Source organism: Metarhizium brunneum, chromosome 2, assembly GCF_013426205.1.
Source record: "Metarhizium brunneum chromosome 2, complete sequence".
In the NCBI taxonomy this organism is placed as follows: domain Eukaryota; kingdom Fungi; phylum Ascomycota; class Sordariomycetes; order Hypocreales; family Clavicipitaceae; genus Metarhizium; species Metarhizium brunneum.
In genome coordinates, this window is record NC_089423.1 from 5,958,263 (window position 1) to 5,971,688 (window position 13,426).

The 13,426-nt window shown below is 52.5% G+C and overlaps 5 protein-coding genes across 5 annotated transcripts; 3 read left to right on the forward strand and 2 right to left on the reverse strand.

Annotated features, from left to right (window-relative positions):
* Positions 1-906: 906 nt before the first annotated feature.
* Positions 907-2,256, forward strand: pep2 (Vacuolar protease A; the record flags this gene model as incomplete). The annotated part of the gene is made up of 3 exons (XM_014689383.1): positions 907-1,005; positions 1,102-1,255; positions 1,322-2,256. The coding sequence occupies 3 exons, from the start codon at positions 907-909 to the stop codon at positions 2,254-2,256; spliced, it is 1,188 nt and encodes a 395-aa protein (XP_014544869.1).
* Positions 2,257-3,055: 799 nt separating this feature from the next.
* On the forward strand, positions 3,056-5,974 carry G6M90_00g047520 (uncharacterized protein; the record flags this gene model as incomplete). Its single annotated transcript, XM_066130429.1, has 2 exons — positions 3,056-3,339; positions 3,397-5,974. The coding sequence occupies 2 exons, from the start codon at positions 3,056-3,058 to the stop codon at positions 5,972-5,974; spliced, it is 2,862 nt and encodes a 953-aa protein (XP_065986360.1).
* Positions 5,975-6,638: 664 nt separating this feature from the next.
* RMND1 (Required for meiotic nuclear division protein 1) lies at positions 6,639-7,898 on the reverse strand (the record flags this gene model as incomplete). The annotated part of the gene is made up of 1 exon (XM_014689385.1): positions 6,639-7,898. The coding sequence occupies one exon, from the start codon at positions 7,896-7,898 to the stop codon at positions 6,639-6,641; it is 1,260 nt and encodes a 419-aa protein (XP_014544871.1).
* A 1,073-nt stretch (positions 7,899-8,971) lies between these two features.
* sec14 (Sec14 cytosolic factor) lies at positions 8,972-10,266 on the forward strand (the record flags this gene model as incomplete). The annotated part of the gene is made up of 4 exons (XM_014689386.1): positions 8,972-9,139; positions 9,283-9,332; positions 9,408-9,531; positions 9,601-10,266. 4 exons carry the CDS (start codon positions 8,972-8,974, stop codon positions 10,264-10,266), a joined length of 1,008 nt encoding a protein of 335 aa, XP_014544872.1.
* A 692-nt stretch (positions 10,267-10,958) lies between these two features.
* On the reverse strand, positions 10,959-11,705 carry mis14 (Kinetochore protein mis14; the record flags this gene model as incomplete). Its single annotated transcript, XM_066130430.1, has 2 exons — positions 10,959-11,438; positions 11,520-11,705. 2 exons carry the CDS (start codon positions 11,703-11,705, stop codon positions 10,959-10,961), a joined length of 666 nt encoding a protein of 221 aa, XP_065986406.1.
* Between the last annotated feature and the right edge of the window lie 1,721 nt (positions 11,706-13,426).

Here is a 13,426-nt window from a genome sequence, read left to right on the forward strand (position 1 = left end):
TCTGACAGTGATTGATACACACTCCGTACGGAGTTCTCCTTACTCCGTGTTGCGTGGTCATGGCAACAACAGCCGCCGGAACAACGATAGCGCCGAGCAAGCTGTTACTATTGCCTCGGACTGCGCACAAATTAGTACAATGTACATACAGCGAGGACCCACACAGCTTCAGATCCTGGGGGAGGGGGGGGGGACGCTTGCGGACCATAATTGCATTGACTTGACAATGTGCGGATATCAATGGGTACAATGCCAACTAGGCCGCCCAGAAAAAGGTTATCGCAATGAAATCGTTCCTGCACGCTTATCTTCCGCCCGTACACCAGTACACCACTGCGAGGATTTGCTAGGAGCCGTACTCCGTAGAGGTCTCGATCAACATAAATAGCCTATCTGGCTCTAGATCTTGGGGGTGCAGCATGCAGGCCAAAGAAATGCAGCAGACATGGAGGCCAAGGCGCCAGCCGCCCCTGCTGAAGGTCTTCTGTCACGGCGGCAGCGATACAACTGGGAAGGTGCGGAGTGAGTGCGTCATGGTCGCAGACTAGCAGCACTTGCCGCCACAGCTTGAGCTTGCGCAACCACCAGTCGACCCGTTGACTGGTTGACCCAGCCCGGCCCGACCTCTAGACGCCACCGGCCAGCAGGCAGATGGGAGCTCCCCCAACAACACGCACTCGGTAGCGTCATCCTCCGCCGCGCAACTAGTACCCAGGTGGCTCCAGTTGCCTCCAGCTTCCAGCACTCCAGTTCCCTTCCTCCAAGCTTCGTCCTCTCATCACATACCTGCGTCCATCACGAAAAGCAGGTTACCCCATCGATTTCTGTACCACATCTGCTTGCCCACAAGCGTCACTCCCTTAGATTTTTTAACCGTGCCAGTCTCTCTCTGGAGCGTTGCCCATCATGAAGAGCGCGCTCATCGCCGCGGCCGCCCTCGTCGGTACCGCCCATGCCGGCGTGCACAAGATGAAGCTCCAGAAGATCTCTCTGGAGGAACAGCTAGTAAGCACCCCATTCATCGTTATCGTCTGAAAGGATATTCATCCCTGCGGCGATGTGTCTCCGTGGCCCCGTGACACGGCTGACGCCTCTGTCAAGGCTGGTGCCTCTATCGAGCAGCATGTTCGGGCCCTCGGCCAGAAGTACCTTGGTGCCCGCCCTGCATCCCGATCCGATGTCATGTTCAATACCAAGGCCCCCCAGGTTGCGGAAGGTCACCCCGTGCCAGTTTCCAACTTCATGAATGCTCAATGTAAGTCGATACGAGCAGCAGCAGTATAGCAGCCCTAGACAGACAAGGATCCTAATTATCACATAGACTTCTCCGAAATCACCGTCGGTACCCCACCGCAAACCTTCAAGGTTGTCTTGGACACGGGCAGCTCCAACCTCTGGGTGCCTTCCCAGAGTTGCAATAGCATAGCTTGCTATCTGCACAGTACATACGACTCTAGTTCTTCCTCTACATATAAGAAGAATGGCTCGTCTTTCGAAATTCGGTACGGGTCCGGCAGCTTGTCTGGCTTCGTCTCTCAAGATGTCGTGACCATCGGCAACTTGAAGATCAAGGACCAGGATTTTGCTGAGGCAACTAGCGAGCCTGGGCTCGCTTTCGCCTTTGGTAAATTTGATGGCATCCTCGGTCTGGGCTATGACACCCTCTCGGTGAACAAGATTGTTCCCCCTTTCTACCAGATGATCAACCAGAAACTACTAGATGAGCCTGTGTTTGCTTTCTACCTTGGCAGCGGTGAAGAGGGCAGCGAAGCTGTCTTTGGCGGCATTGACAAAGATCACTACACTGGCAAGCTTGAATACATCCCTCTTCGCCGCAAGGCGTACTGGGAAGTGGACATCAACTCCATTGCCTTCGGCGATGACACGGCTGAACTTGACAATACGGGCGCTATCCTTGACACTGGTACTTCCCTGAATGTTCTCCCGAGCACACTGGCCGAATTACTCAACAAGGAGATTGGCGCCAAGAAGGGCTGGAACGGCCAGTACACTGTTGAATGCGCCAAAATTGCATCTCTTCCCGACATCGTCTTTAATCTGGCAGGCTCCAATTACAGCCTCCCCGCTTCCGACTACATCCTCGAGCTTCAGGGCACATGTATCTCTACTTTCCAGGGCATGGACATTCCCGAACCTGCTGGACCTCTTATTATTTTGGGAGATGCGTTTTTGCGCCGTTATTACTCCGTCTATGACCTCGGCAAAAATGCTGTTGGTTTGGCCCGCTCCAAATAAATGGGTTACCAGACACAGTAATCGTTGACGAACTAGTTCGACGATGGTTTCGCAAGGATTGAATTCGAGTTTTGCTTTGGAATCGTAACTTTACACACTAGCTCTTTGCGGTAATACGTGCCAGAAATTCGGTTTATGCTGAATAAGAACTATAACGCTCCTTTTGTGTTACACCTTTAAACCTGATAACTGAGCGCTCATATTGCATGTCCGGGACAAGAAATCACCGTAGCTTCTGGAAAGATGTGGCCATCTCCCGCAATTTGTGTCTTGCATCGCAGTACTCAAAAGCAGACTGTAATAAACCAATAGTTCAACTCATTTCTGGCACAGAAAATTGGCGCAAGTCAAGTCTCTTTGATCCATTTAAGCCGGTCGCGGCCAACTGCCAACAGGACCAAGTACAGGCGTACAGGCGCAGGGGGGTAGTGGTGGGGTCACGTGCACGCAATTTTAGACTTTTCCCACTTCAGCGTTAGCCTAGGACCCAGGCCAGCCAGCCAGAAGTACTACTTGGTGATCCACGACACATTCTTCCTTCGAGGCCTCTCTTGCAGCGATCGCTTCACATTGTCTGTTGGAAACCATAAAAATTCGTGTCTTCTTGATCCAAGGGCCTCGAATCGCCATTTCGCAGGCGTGACTCACCATTGCACTCTGTGTGTTGGATGCAGACGGCTTCTTGGACGACCCTTGATGAAAGGGCCTAGAGTCGCACCAATCTGTTCTCCATCCTGCAACCGCGTATCGCGACGAGGCGCGGCGAGCATCACCAGAGCTCGTCCACCGCGATTTGAACATGGCGCAGCCAACGCCGGTCGAACCAAACGGCGCATCGACGCCTGTAAACGATGAGAATAGACACCTCGCCGTCCCGGGCAAGCGAAAACGCGATAGCGAGGACGGTGCGGCTGCAGACGAAATGACGGGTGTTGAAGAACAGAAGCCGGCCGCACCCCACCGATGGGCTGCGGGGGAGCAAAAGGACCTGATAAAGTCGTACTTTGATGTTTTGAAGAGGTATTTCGCCCATTTTCTCCTCTCGGGCGCGACGCCAATTCGGCGCGACGTCGCCATTGTGAAGTCGTCCTGACTTGTCCGTCCTGCGGCCGAATGCAATGACTTACCATCAAATCCTAGTATCGACGTCGAGCCCGCCATCCTGAAACGGCCGCTAGAAGACCGCCAGATCGAAGATGAACCCGACACGAAGCGACAAAAGTCGTCGGAGCCGCCGGCCTTGAAATCAATATCGGACAAAATGGCTACCGATTCGTATATCCATGTCGAAGATGTTGCCTCTGATGTTGTTTCTGCCGCCGATGCCGCATTGTCGGAATTTAGGGCCAAGCTTCCGGATGGCTCTGGCAGTGTAGAAAGTACAAAGGCTGTCGTCCGAATTGCCGAATTTAAAGCACAAGCCATTGCCATTCTGGAGCGGGAGAAGGCATATCCCAAGGTCGCTCCTTTGGAGGCCATCGACGGCGGAGACGATTCTAAAGCTGCATCGCGTAAGAGCCAGGCCATTCTGTCCGTGGTTGGCTACGCGCCGCAGGAAAGACGTCTCTTTTCGAGTCTGCCATTGTCCCATGACATTGATCTGACAGAGTTCAATTTGCCGCCTGGCGTCTCTTTTTCACGCGTTGTTCCGGCCAATCCCCAAGAACAAACGCAGACATTGGGCGACTTGTTCGGTCCTCCTCGACCGCTTCCTCCTCTGCAGCCGCCCAAACAACCCAAAACCCAAGCCAAGGGCAATACACTAGACTTTTATCACCCCGATTTAGCCGATACTGCCAAGTACCGTGGAACCTGCTACTTCGGCACAAAGCTTACGTCAGGTTATTATCTTGACTACAGCAATGCTACACCATCATATCAAACCAAGACCAAACAGCGAGAGCGTGCCCAAAGTCTTGCTGGCAAGAAGCCATCTACGTCGGAATTGGAAATGTCAGAGATGGAGTCGCTTTTCCGAGGCGCCTTTTCTAGTTTTGCTCCGTGCAAAGATGATGCAGGGGCGGTGATTCCGTCAGGAATTGCTGGTAAAATGTGGTGGCAAAAGAATGGCTCCAAGAATTTCCAGAGAATGATTGAAGTTGAATACTACCCAGATATCGCAGATGTGGATGCATTTCATCCTGAAATCAAGAGCGAGGACATCGACGAGGATGCCGTGCAGGAAGCCATTGATAATTGGGATGATGGCGCTGTTGACCCGTCGCTCGAGGATGCTTTGGGCACTAAGCGTGACCCCAACGACAAGGAGGTTGATGAAATTCTTGAAGAAGTCAGCGACTTGATTGGAACATTGGCTTCCTATCAGCGCATTCGCAACCTTACTCTACCCAATTCCCAAAATCGTCAATCCAGCGACCCTGTCAATGGCGACATGCTGGCTAATTCAGGGCCTCAACCCTCGGAAGAAGAACAGGCCACCTATGAGATGCTCAAAACGCAGCTGGCGTTAATTATCAAGACCCTTCCGCCATATGCTGTGGCCAAACTAAATGGAGATCAGCTGGATGATTTGCTCATCAGCACCAAGGTTCAGGTTCAGACAGATCAATACCGTGGTGTCATGGAGGAGGACGATGCTGGTGTACAGGCCCGCATAAGAGCACAACAACAGCAGCAGCAACAACAACAGCATGCTGCAGCTCAAGCAGCTCAGGCGGCTCAAGCTGCCCAAGCTGCCCAGGCCAATGCTCGGCCGCCCTCGCAACGCTCTGCTAGTATTTCTACGCCCTACGCCAACCAATACCAACACACACCCCAGTATGGCACACCAACACGAACTCCCTCACATCCTCAGCAATATTTCCGATCTATGCCGACTCCCAGTTATCACCAACCTCGGGCTATGGGCAGTCCCGCCCAGCAGCATCCTAGACCACCACAGCCAAATCAATACACCCGACCTAATGGCTATCCGAACCAATATGCTACGCAACTCGCCAAAGCACAGACTCCTTACGGTCACCAAAACATGCCCCAAACCAATCAACAACGGCCGCCGCAATACGGCCAACTTCAACAACAAGGGCCTCCGAATGCTGCGCGATTCCAATATCAACAGCAATTTCAGCAGCAGCCACAGCCACAACCACCACCGCCTGGGCCTCCCGGTCAGCCCAATTATGGGGCATATATGAATGGGGCCGGCGTGCCTCCAAGGAACATGTCACCGCAAGTTCCTCCGCGGCATGCCTATAGCCCGTCACCTAATATGCAGCCAGCTCAACAGCGCTATGGAACTCCGGGCCAAGGCAATCCACAAATGATCAGGCATGGCAGTAATCCGGGACAGCACGCTCAGTATAGTCAGTCTCCCGGTCCAACCGGATATCACACCGTCATTCCCGAGGCTCAGCAACAACGAATCTTGGAGCAAGCCAAGGCACGAGTTGCTGCACAAGAAAGGACAGCCATGTTCGGTGACAAGATGCAGCCGGGCTTTCCTGGGATGCCCATGGGATACGGCGGTAACATGGAAGCGAACCGCATCGCAGCAGCCCGTGCGAATATCATGAATCAGCAGAAGCCACAAACACCTGTTGGTCAACGACAAGGGATGAACGGCACGCCCCAGTCACAATACGTCCCTCCATCAAAAGTGACACCTGTTCCCGTACCACCTATCCCCGGTGCTGGACAGCCGCAGCCGCAGCCGGGCCAGCCTCAGCAGCAGCAGCCTGTACCTGGCCCAGAATCATAGTTGTAGACGAGGGTATTGATCTGCGGCACAAAACGAAGTTAGCGGGAAAGAGGTTATTAGAAGATAACGACCGGGCCAGTCCTTTTTTTTTGTTCTCGAGAAGGGGGGGAACTATATCTTTACCCCTTTTGACGTTTTTTTCTCAACCACCAAGGTCAAGGGCGTATTTAGGAGTAAAAAGCCAATTGGTTGTTTTGTTTCTCATTTTATCATTATTTTTTTTTCTCCTATTGGCAAGAAAAGGACGGGAAATGGAACTATGTAAACGACTGGGGAGTAGACGCGATTTGGGGGGGGGAGGCAGCGTAGTGGCGCCTGGAATATATCCCGCGCGGGGACTTTGTACACCAGATTTGTAGCTAAATGAGGCAGGACTCTTTTTGCGAGGCGTGGGGATGGCCCCGATCGGAATAGACGTATAAATTGCCCTGGACCAAGCGGCATAAGTCGGTGATGGTTATGACTACTTCATTAGTATGTATGCGTTCCACGTCAAACTTTAGTGGACGGCAATGCACATCAGGAATGGTTGAGCTGAGTGGGTATCATTGAAACAGATCTAGGCCCTGCCGTCCGCCGAACGCCATAACACACACGTACCATGATACAAAAAAGTCCGGGTCTAATGCATGATATATATACACTCCAAACGTCCATTCTCTTGTTATACAACGGCCTCATTTGCCGCCTTGGCCGCCCTGGCAGCCTCCCTCTCCTGTCCCCATTCCAGAATAATCCTTCTCAACTCAAACACCACCTCGACCGCAATTAACAAGATGATGATTAGTTCCAACCTCGTGCCGTGTTGCTCGCTCGACATTTCGCGCAACACACTTGCTATTTCCTGTGCATAATCCATTTTTTGGTTTAGCGTGCGAATCCGTACGTTCACGTCGAGTGCGCGCCCGACTTGGTCGTAGTACCCCTCGAGTCCCAGCTCGGATTTGCTGTCCCAGAAGATGTCGGGCAGGGAGTCGGTCAACTCGGAGTAGTGGTTGAGTCGGGCTCGCAGACTTAGTAATTCACCCGTCTTTTGGAGGATGAATTTGCGGCCAAGGGGGACGCCGGAGCCCTGGGATAAGATGGCAGGGATGTTGCGAGTGCTTTCAAAGTACGCGGTCAATGCGCTCTCGAGAACAGCGAGCTTGGTGCTTCTCGCGAGTCCAGACGAGAAGGCGATTTTGGCGAGGGTTGTGTCGAGGGTGTCGCCGTCTTTGTGCTCGCGGCGGGTGCCGAGGACGACCATGTCGCCTTTCATGGTGGATTCTGCACGGGTGGTGTCGGTGATGAAGTCGAGGTCTTCAACCTCGCAAAGCTGAGCGGGGTGTGGTTCTTCGGCGGCGCGGAGGATCTGTTTCGTGACGACGTCCGGTGGCAGTGACCACGTTACTATCGTACCGGAGGGGAAGACAAAGATGTCTCCGCCATTGACGCCCTTGGCGTGGACTACTTCGCTGGCGTCGAACCCCGTATTGTCTGGGTCAATGGCGAATCCGTGTGAGGAGAGTATCTCGACCACCATGGGCATGTTGAATGATTCAGCGATGCATGTTGCGCTTATGGTGGTCTCAATCTCAGTCTCAGTGTCGTCGGGGCTTGACTTGTCGCCTACACGCTTTGGTTGCTGTGCAATGATGGCGACTCGGCGGAGGGAGTTTTTGGCTGTGGTTGCGCGGGTGGGTTTGCGCTTGGCGGCAGCGGCTGACAGAGTTGGAGATTCATTCCTGAGAGGTTGCGAGGCAGATTTGACTTGGTCGGCGGAGTTGTTGGAGAGGAAAGGATTCGAGGTAAAGAAGTGTCGTTTTCGCGGCAAGCTCGCTGGTGTGGTGAGATGGAAGGAGCGACGAGGTCTTCGAGATGTGACTGCGCTGTGGATGTGCCGGGCGACAACGTTGAGAGTTATCCGGTGCGGAGGGTACCTCATGGTGATGTGGGCGTTGCCATGTGTTATTGACGGTCAATTGGAGGTTTAGACTGTCCGCATGTAGCCCTGCATGCCACGATTGAAAAGAAGTCGACCGGACATGGGTTTGCTTGTTGATGTGCTGATGGATGTCCTACCAGGAACAGCTACCCTGACGGCAAGATATTCGTATCTTATCACCTCGTGATGGTGCACGTGTGAAAAACTGACATACCAGCACGGTTTGCCAGGGACCAGGACCACCAGGGCCTCTGCCACCATGGTCACTTGTCGGTCACAGTTACGGTGCCGAGTGGCAGCCCCTGCAGGGCCGACTACAGGGCACATCGTAAACAATTGGGTGCTGAGTAGCCACTGGCCCGCCCCAGACCCTGCACTTACTCATGTACTTAAGTAAGTATACTAGGTAGGTGCCTTGTGTTACAGGATGGATGGAACTTGGCACTCCGTACTCCGTACAATCCAATCTTACAATGTACCTGGATACTTCAGTGGCAGTGTTCCAGCGCTGCAAGTGACCATGTGTAAGTCCAAGTCGTGTGGAGGGACGACAGGTACACTGGCAACTGTAGTGATTTGGCGGCAGAACAACTGCATACCCGGATTATAATACTAACGTGGATTGTAGAGGCATGAGTTTGGAGGCGCTAGCCGCCTTGGGCGTAAGTTGGGGCAGAGGCTTGGCAAATGCACAAAGCCCCACCAAGTTCTCGAGCTTTGGAGTCGGTGCCTTGCCTTTGCCTGGTCAATTCTCAAGTTGGGGACGTCGGGACTCTATTTCTATTGGGAGGGAACCCGACAACACCGCTAATTGCCATAATACGCAGTTGGCCAAAGTACATTCTCCGCCTCGTCATCATCATCCTCCAACTCTTTGCTCCTCACTCCCTCCTTTATCCTTTTTCCTCCCCTTTCATATCCCGCTGTCAAAGACTTGCTCCCTTTGTTTACTTGGGCCCTGCACAACTCCCCCGCTCCTCCCGTCCCCCCCAGACTTTTCTAGAAATTTAAGAAGTGTCCTCTCACAAAAAAAAACGGCATTTCCCTCCAACCCCTTTACCGCGCTGCCGACCATGGATATCGACAAGAAGTACGATAACTACGACTTCCCGGTTACTGCCGCCGAGCGTCAGGATGGCCATGCTGGTCACCTTAATGAGCAGCAAATTGCCCAGGTCCACCAGCTGCGTATGATGCTTGAAGCTGAGGGATACACGGATCGTCTGGACACATTGACTTTGGTAGGTAAATCCCCAAAGCTTTGGCAGATGCCTTGGAATGTTGGCCTGTATTCTTCTCGTATACAAGCAACGGGAAATCAAAAAGCAAATGACATCTTACCACGTCACCAAGGCAGGGGCTAACGTTTCGTTTCATGTGGTAGTTGCGATTCCTGCGAGCGCGCAAGTGGGATGTCAAGCTGTCCAAGGCTATGTAAGATCCCTCCCTTCACTGCCCTTACCTGACGTCGATAATCAGAATAAGGGGGACTCTAACATGGCTCAACAGGTTCGTTGATACCGAAAAGTGGCGAAAGGAGACCAAGCTCGACGAGACCGTTCCCATCTGGGACTACCCCGAGAAGCCTGAGATTGCCAAGTACTACAAGCAGTTCTACCACAAGACGGACAAGGTGAATATGACCCGCTTACTATAAAGTAATGTGTCATTTGGTGGAGCTTGTACTGACTCCCATGAACAGGATGGTCGTCCCATCTACATCGAGACACTTGGCGGTATTGACCTGACCGCCATGTACAAAATCACCACCGCCGACCGAATGCTTAGCAACCTTGCCGTCGAGTACGAGCGGCTCGCCGACCCACGACTGCCCGCCTGCTCTCGCAAGGTCGGCAACCTTTTGGAGACTTGCTGCACCGTTATGGATCTCAAAGGCGTAACCGTGACCAAGGTCCCGTCTGTCTATTCCTACGTTCGTCAGGCCTCCGTCATCTCCCAGAACTACTACCCTGAGCGCCTGGGAAAGCTGTTCCTTATCAACGCCCCGTGGGGGTTTTCAACTGTTTGGAGCGTTGTCAAGGGCTGGCTTGACCCCGTCACCGTCAAGAAGATCCACATTCTTGGCAGTGGTTACCAGAGCGAGCTGCTGAAGCATATCGAGAAAGAGAGTCTACCCGTTGAGTTTGGCGGTACTTGCACCTGTGAGGGTGGGTGCGAAAACAGTGATGCCGGTCCATGGCACGACCCTCAATGGGCACGACCTGCCTGGTGGGAGAAGAAGGCAGACGAGAAGACTATCCAAAACAACGGCTCCAAGATTGAGACGGCCCAAGATGGTCCCGCTATTGAGCCTGCCCCTATCGCCGAAACAGCCAAGGATGAGACAGTGCAAACTGCTGCTGCTTAAACACGGCTTATTTTTCGCATATTTGTATTTGACACCTTTTGCTGAAAGTAGCAGGACGCGTGTGAAGAGCTCTCGACTTGGCTAAAGAAAATAAGAAATGCCCGGGGTTTGGTGTAGAATGGCGTGTTGGGAGTAGACAGCTGAGCTGGAGAGTATTTGTCTTGGGAGAGTTGGGAGAGACGTGTTTTATGGAAATTAAAGGCACCTGATGTTTGATTGATATGGGTGGCTCCAACATACACGAGAAAAAAGTATTCGATACAGAGATGCTAAAATTTTTTTATTCCTACATGTCTTTCTTCGGTCAAGTAGTCAGGTGCCGTTGTCATTACTTGCAGTGTGTTCAACTGTTTGCAGGGATATATGGCCTGGGAGAAGATAAAGAGAACTACTTATATAAACTGGACCGAAAATAGATTTCAGTCTCAATTCTGCTGGTTTGCAGGGTGTAATTGATGGTCTATGATTCTGCGCTAGTTATTCGATTTCTGTAAGAAAAATAAAAAGTTGCATGTGCCGAACTGTAGACGTCGGTCGTGTCGTGGCCCGAGTCGTAGCGTATTACACAAAAGAGAAAAAGGGAAAAAAAAGGGAAAAAAAGAGAAGTGGTATCCCGCTACCCCAAACGCCGTACGCGATGCATGCCCATTTCCAAATTACACGTTGAACCGCCTCCCCCCCAAAGGAAGAGCCTATTTCGCATCCAACACGTACTCGCCCGCCACCCTCGCCCTCTCCATCTTGGCCACAGCAGACGGCATGTCCCTCTTGAGTCTGCCCAGCGCCTCGACGGCGCCCCTGAACCCGGCCTCCACACCGTCCTGTCTCTCCAGCCTGTCTACGCGCAAGCTGCCGCCTTCCTTGCCCGACTCGACGGCGACTGCCGCCCTGCGCGCCTCGACCGTCTCCTCGTCGCGCCGGATCGCGTCCCGGACGCGCGCGGCCTGCTCGTCCGCCGCCTTGCCGGGCACGGAGCGCTTCAGCGCCGCTACTTCCTCGAGCAGCTTTTCCTCTTGGGAAATGAGCTCCGCGACGCGCTGGCGCTTGCGGGCGTCGAAGGGCTCGTGGGTGTCGCGCGTGGCGGGCGACGGCGAGAGGTACTCGGTCGAGGAGACGGGGAGGCCGTTGATGGACAGGTTCGGCGCGGCGAGGGTGAAGGTCTTGTCGATGTACTGCCTTGGGTCAGTTGCTGGACTTGCTGGTGGATGAGGAAGGAGGAGGAGGAGGAGGAGGAGGGGGGGGGGAGGTAGTACCTCGTTGACCAGGGATTCGATTTGGTTCCGGAGCTCGTCTTCGCCTTGGCCGGGGACGTGGGGGAAGGCTTCGTTGATGCGGGCGGCTGCTGCGCCGCGCACTTTGGCCACGAGGTAGGCTAGGTCTTGGGGGGATTGGAGCTCGATTTTGCGCTGGGCTTGGGACGCGGCCGAGTCTTGGTCCATGTCGGCGGTGGAAGGGGAAGGGGGAGGATGTGGAATTGTCGGTGTTTTTTGTCCTATTCCCTTGGTGTCGGGAAGGGAGTGGTTGTTTACTGTCGAGTATGACGGGTTGGAAAGTTGCGGGTGGGTTCAATGTTGGTGGGGCAAGTTTGCTGGACCGCGAATGACCAGGTGGTGATTATTGTGAAATTTAAACAAAAGTAGCGGAAACATTCTTCTTTTCTCTTCTCTTCTTCACTGTGTTGATTATGCGAGAGACAGTATAAATGATGTTTTATTCTGTGTTGCGCAGCCTGATACACCATCTCCATGAGCTCATATATCCTGCCGAGCAGCCAAAAGTGGTCACGCATCCGAAAGAACGGGGCTGCAGTCAAAAGTTCTACTCTGCAAGTAAGGTCAACGCCTATTTCAACAAAATCATGACATTGAAATACACCAGTGGCCTCGATCAACCCGATTGCCCGGTAAGGGGATGTAAAATCGAGCCTGCACGTAATGACCCAAAGGATATTCGGGAATTCATCCGGGAAATGCAAGATTAGTCCGAAGCAACAGCTAATCGGTTACGGAGTAGTCCGCCATACATACATAGATGCCAATACCCATCAGCCCACAAGATCGCCGGCAGGCGGGCCTTTAAAAGCCATCACATGAATTTATTGCTCCAAACGAGAAGAACGCAACCCTCCGTAGACCATTGGACCCTTGCTCACTCTCACTAATTTTGTGGTTGAAATGTGGAGTAAGTGCCAGGTGCGTATTGTACATACATATGTACTTAAGTACCTAGGTGTGTACTAGTAGTACTCGTAGTATTTATGAGTTAGTAAGTTACTAATTGAATTGGCAGGTGCCATTGGGCGGGGCAGTCTCACATCCCTGCTTCGTGCTGTGCTTTGTGCTTCGTGCCGTGTCCTTGACCTTTTGACGGTCCTTGTTTCATGTTGCAAGAGGCGAGGAGTGCTGTGTTTTGAATCGCTGTAACCGTATGCTATTTACGGATGAACGCTATGTTGCAAAGTGATTTGCCATCATCAGAGTCACGAGTCATTCTCCAGCCGTCATTTGTTGAAAGGGGCAACCCATGTCGGCTACATGTCAAGATACAAGTCGAGCCTCAGTCGAGTTTCAACTCAGACCGCTGGTACTGTCACTTGCTAACGAGCAATTACTACAATTACATGCACTGCTAAAGGTGAGAAACTTGGACACTGCAGTCAAGAGGAGATCTTATGGAATACAAACGCCTAGAAACACCCCGTGTGTGCTCTAGAAACCCAGTCTCCAGCTGGAGCCAGCACACATAGTCTACCTAAACCGAGGCTAAAAGCAAACGAGGAACCAAACATACAGAAGCGACAAGAATGTGGATAGAACGAAAGACGAAAAAAATGAACTCCGAACGCTCCTTGCACCGTTGAGCTTCATTCGTCAAACCCTAGTTTCATCAGGGCTAGAACTGCCCATAATATCCGTAAAAGTCGTCATCATGCGTTTCTCCCGGTATCCTCTGCCCGTGCTGGCCCAAGAGCCGCGTTAGCCATCGTGTACGCCGAGCTCAATAGTGCCATGGTAGATGTAGTGCCTTGTGCATCATAGGATCGCCTTCTGCCCTGCGCAACGAACATTGAAGCAAGGGAATTTTTTCTTTGAGAAAAAAAAAAAAAAGAAGACACCATTGGTGATGTCATTGGATTACAAGTTGAAAACAAGTCATAAAA